Source organism: Saccoglossus kowalevskii, chromosome 11 (assembly GCF_978046115.1).
Source record: "Saccoglossus kowalevskii chromosome 11, keSacKowa6.1, whole genome shotgun sequence".
Classification (NCBI taxonomy): Eukaryota; Metazoa; Hemichordata; class Enteropneusta; family Harrimaniidae; genus Saccoglossus; species Saccoglossus kowalevskii.
Window position 1 is genome coordinate 20,393,861 of NC_140651.1, and position 5,727 is coordinate 20,399,587.

At 36.0% G+C, this 5,727-nt stretch overlaps 1 protein-coding gene across 1 annotated transcript; it reads left to right on the forward strand.

Moving 5' to 3' along the window:
- The first annotated feature begins 454 nt into the window (after positions 1-454).
- LOC100370780 (UDP-glucuronosyltransferase 2B33-like) lies at positions 455-5,391 on the forward strand. Its single transcript, XM_085505257.1, has 4 exons — positions 455-562; positions 4,100-4,319; positions 4,734-4,953; positions 5,091-5,391. The coding sequence occupies exons 1-4, from the start codon at positions 455-457 to the stop codon at positions 5,389-5,391; spliced, it is 849 nt and encodes a 282-aa protein (XP_085361383.1).
- The last annotated feature ends 336 nt before the right edge of the window (positions 5,392-5,727 follow it).

Sequence of the window (5,727 nt, forward strand, 5' to 3'; positions counted from 1 at the left end):
AGTATACCTAGACTAGTGATGGCATGGGCCTACAGAATATAAGCCTACAGAATAAAACAAACAAAAGCAACACTGCAATACTTAATTTCAGGTGCAAAAACTATTTTCAAAAAAAAAAAAAAATCTAGTTGCTAAAAAATGGATCTAGCACGAATAATTAAATTTTTTTTTAAAAACATTGCTACGCATTGACACTAATGCACAAATCACACACAAGCTAATGTTTCATAAGATATCAAGTACACAAATGCCTGCAAGAAAAAGTTGCACACAGCTATATCAATTGCATTAAATTATGCATCAATCAGTACATAAATAATCTATGCAAAAAAAAATACAGCATATCAGTCACATCAATCATGAATAAAATTATTAGGCACTTATTAAGAGTTCAATAATAATAAAAGTTCAGTCTTCATCTATTCAGTTATTTCAAATGCAGAAATGTTCAAAAATGGCAATGACTGGTCACCTCACAGCTGGCAGTTCACAACAGCAGACAGCAATGGAAAACGCGTTTGTCTTCAGTCACAACACAGGGATCAATATAAACAAGAAACCAGTACCATAGCCTCTCCAAGATAATCAGGAAATCACAATCACGTCAGGGTCACCATTTGTCACAGGTCTCACTGGCGGTGGGGGCCGGAACAGTGAATTGCGTATTTTGAGTGCAGTGTTTACGCAATTTACGGAAAAACACACACACAAGAGTTCGAGTAATTGTGGTTGCTGATAATAATCCCGGATCTTTATTTTCATTTAGCCTAAGTAACAACAGATCATAGAGAGGTGAAAGGTCACACCTTTCAATAGGGATGCATAACTTTGTCATACATGAAAATTTCTAACAAAAGTTAGCAAAAATGACTCTATGCGCATTTACCTATAACTCATATCAAATTTAAAATCCTGAGTAAATAATATTAAGAAACAATCAATCCTAACAAAACTATACAGGCATAATGCCAAGGTGCTCATGTTTCAAACAAGATATTAATTAAATAAGGATGGCAATATTAAATGATAGGATTACGATGGATATTTTGAGTCAATACAAAAATCTTACCTAAGTAACAACAGATCATAGAGAGGTGAAAAGTCACACAAGCAAGACAGTGCAATTGACCTGTGAGGGCGCTAATCCGAAATAGTTAGGCAAATGCCCTGTTAATGAATACACAAGGTTTCTGGATATAAACAAACTCAATTAGTGTTAACAAAGGGGGGATATATTTGAGGTTCAAAGAATCTGGGTCACACTAGTATGAACTGGCGGTCAATGTAAATAGGTGTTGTCCGTAGTAATGACAAATTGTTGATGTTAATTATAGATCAAAATTATGCAGAATGACTTGTTCCTGCGAAATACCAATATGATTACGTGTTTCTCAGTCGTACTAAATCTAAGCTCGTGACGTTATTTTTCGGTTGGTGATTTATTGTTAGTCTTACAGAGTTTCGCATGTCCATTCAAAGCACAATGTTTTGCTGAGAAAAAATCTGCTCTCGTGATGATAGTAGGCAGTTATAGAATGGCAAGCGCTCTGGGTTTTGACCTCGGTGAAAACAAAGGTAGAAGCTCTCAGGAAACTGTTCTTTGGGTCTGTGTCTTTCGAGTCTCTCCTGAACAGTACTGAGCATATCTATGCCCACTGAAACGTCTGGACTGGTTGACAACAAAGAATTGAAATTTTACTAAAAAAATAAAACTGCACATGTTAGACTTAAAAGCAATGGCCAATTTCTATTTGATGATAGCTACCAGCTATCAGGACAGAAATCGTTTTTTTTTTCGGCACGCGCCGATTCGGTCCTCACCGTTCACATACGCGTTAACGCCACTATAGACAAACACACCATTTTCACCAATGCCTTGCAAATTTCATATAAAATACACAAATATGTTGTGAATAATTAAACCATACATTCGTCGTGCATTTATAACACTAAATATGAACACTTCCAACTATAATTTATACCAGAACTGTGACGACCAACCTGTTTAGGGCCATGATACCCAAAAGCAGGACCGCAACGCCCAGTAATCAATCTAATATCCCTTTCCCCAAATAACCGTCACAAGAGTGGATATTTAGAAGTACGCATAATAAAAGTTGAACGGAAATCGATGTTTTATCAGAAATTTCCGTTTTTTTTAGGTTGGACCCAATGAAAGGAAATGTAGTTATTCCGCTGACGGTTACGCGACGGTTAGACTTCCGGTTATCTGACGGTTACGCGACAATTAAGCACGATTTTTCTTTCTATCCGATATGTATCCGGAGTCGGAAACACGTGATTCCAAGCAGTGTATCAAAGTGAACACGTACACCACATGTACATGCATGTACACCACATTTTGTCACGTGATATATTGTTTGACCACTGCTCTTATCAAGGACGTCAGGCAAAAGTGTTGGGTCAGTGATACATTCTGTTTTGAAATATTTGTGGAATAATGGAAATGTAAGTGTATTAGTTACATGTTCCTGCTTTCACGGGTAACTAGCTAAAATAATAATTAATAATAATATACGTAATAGATATACACACAAACTGTGTCACTATATCTGTATTTAATTTCTTCCCCAATTTGACACGTACGGGGTGAATAGAGAAAGCCGTTAGTTATCAATATTTAACAGCGCCGTCACCGACGGAGAACAATTGCGCGTGCTTCCCCTGCGGGATTGCTTGTGTGTCTGTGTTCCGCTATACAGAAGAAACTCCGCCAAAGGACTATAAAATACTAGTACACGGGGTATGACACACCGCGTACCAGCCTTCTCGTTCGTGAACATTATTTATGGTATTCGTTGAGAACGGTCGAGCACCAAATAACCAAAGCCTCGTTATTTTAGCGTAAAATAGTACATAATTTGTATGTGCTGGTAAAAAAATCGTAGTGAAATACAGTAATAAATCAAATTACTCATGTACATACTGAAAAACATTGCTTGATCGATCCTATTGTTCAAGTTATCACACTCTGACGTCGGCGTACAAATATTGTTTAAAATCGCAATTACTCGGGGAGTTGCTTGTAAACAAGATACAATGTATAGATAGCTGCAGTACTGCGACGGTATATCGTTTTTTTATCGCCGTAAGAATATTTCACCTGTCATCGAAAATATAAATATTTAACTATGCACAAAACGGCCTCTACGCTTCTGGTGACAGCGATACTTCATGAAAAGTGACCGCACTGTAGCGATTATTGAAGTTTCTAGATTGAACAACAAACACTCGATATTGATAGTGAATTACGTTTTCGAATAACTTAAGATTGTGTGTACCTTGTTCTATAAACGGCAAAATACACTATAACACGAAGAAGAGCATGGTACACGTAAACAACGTTACGAGCGAACACCTACTGGTCAGCTTGAGTCGTGTCATACCCCGTCTATTTATTTTGAAGAGCCGGTTAAAGCGTACTACAATTCAAACGTTTTTAAAAAGCATTGCAGTCTAAACTGGGCGCAAAACCAATACGGAGTGAAAACATGGTACCAGAGTTATGCGTGTAGTACTGCTTTTTTCGTATTGTAATATAATATTACTAATAACTTATTCTAGCCAAGAAGGACAATATTCATGTATTATTTCTAGTATTATATTGCCTGGTATCCATGTATTTATGCTGATTGTAAAAATGCAACCGAGTATGCAAGTAAATCGGCAATGTATTTGCTATATAGCCTTGCATAACTTGTAAACTAGCATTATAATAGTACTATAAATGTACTATTACTACATAACCGCACAATGCTTGTAAAAGAACGTGTATTACCTGCATAACCATGTATCAATTAATTGTATTGGCTAAATAATACTTTATTTATAAATAATACTTTACGCCAAGCGGATTAAATAAAAATACTACATTCTTGTACAAAAAGAAAGGAATACAGAATAAGGTACAATTTGATACAAAAGTGATAAAAAAGTTGACAAACCTGCTTCACAAAACTTGACAACGATTGGAAGCTAATACATTTAATTTGCATACTTGCCACATCAAATATATTTATATGTTACGTGAACAGGTGTAAGTGCTTCAAAACGATGTACCGAATTGTTGTCTTTTTAGGAATGGACCGAATTCGTCGAATCGGCTGTAGAAGGAATTGTAGTATTTACACTGGGTTCACAGGCTAACATCGGCGAAGACTTGGAAAAAGCAACAAAGTTTGTTAAAGCGTTGGCCAGATTGCCGCAAAAAGTTATTATGAAATACGAAGGGAATCCACCAAATGGCCTTGGCGAGAACACCAAACTTAGCAGTTGGATTCCACAAAATGATCTTCTAGGTAATAAATAGACAATATCACTTTATTAGTTTAGCAGTTTTTATTTCTTCAAACCAACACAGGAATCAAAATTTGCGTATTCAAGGGACGTTTAAATGCCACAGAGTAATCTATTCCAACATATATTTATTTGTATGTTGATGTAAAATCACAGATACATATATGCTTCGCTGTAACATTGGTAAAGGTTGTGTGATCATTTCACATATATTCAATATTGAGACTAAGAACAGGTAACACGTAGATATATCGTCTAACGACTATTCGTTATTGAATTCATTACATAGAATATATGCAATATGCAGAACATATCAAGGTGATATATTCTATACATATTCAAAATTATCAGCTAGCCATTTATAGATTGATCAAACATCATTATGATTGCTCTGACTTACCCCATCTGTTCAATAGCTCACCCAAATACCAAAGCATTTATAAGCCACGGAGGTATCAATGGAGTAAACGAGGCTATCTACCACGCAGTGCCTTTTATTGGCATGGCTTTATTTGCGGAACAGTTGGAGAATGTAGAAAGACTCGTTAACAAAGGAATGGCAATTTCTTTAGATTCAAAATCCTTCACAGAAGATGATGTCTACAATGCTGTAAAAAAGGCGATTGAAGACCCAAGGTAAGAGGTTCTTACTGACCGACTGTTAATCAATAATAGGTTATAATTAAAATTGTAACTCTATGGGTCTTTTTGAAAAAAGGATAACTTGAAGATTGCACACATACTGATTTCTAGCACAAATTATTTTTTCGTAGGTACAAAGACAATGCCGCTAGATTATCCAGTATCCAGAGAGATACTCCAATGCCTCCAGGAGATACAGCTGTATATTGGGTTGAACACATTTTGAAGTTTGGCGGTGATCACCTCAAACCATCATCCCTCGAACTAAATTTAGTCCAGTATTTACTTCTCGACATTGCCGTGTTTTTACTGATTGTCGTAGCCATTGTCATTATTATTGCAAAGCTAGTAATGAAGCAGATATTTAAAATCTGTTGCAAACTAACGGATGTCAAATTGAATAGAAAAAAAAACAGTGATAAAATTAATTAGGAACGCGATGTGCAACTAGTTATATCAGAGTGAGCGTAAGGTATACATATTTCCAAACTATATGAGAATGGTTTATAATATTATATATTCTTAAAAATATAGCCTATTCGCCAATGGCCGCCGAGATTTTAGCAAGAGAACCACGTGACTTGTTTTTGTCCCAACCCTATATTGTTACAATCATGAACACCATCGCGCCTACCGTTACAAATACCATGGTTACATGGGTTAAACGAGAAGTTGTCTTGTTCACAATAAACGGAAAGAAATAAGACAACATTGGCGAGAAAAAAAAGTTGCGTGGCCCTCACGCTTTTCAACTAGCACTCAAACAAT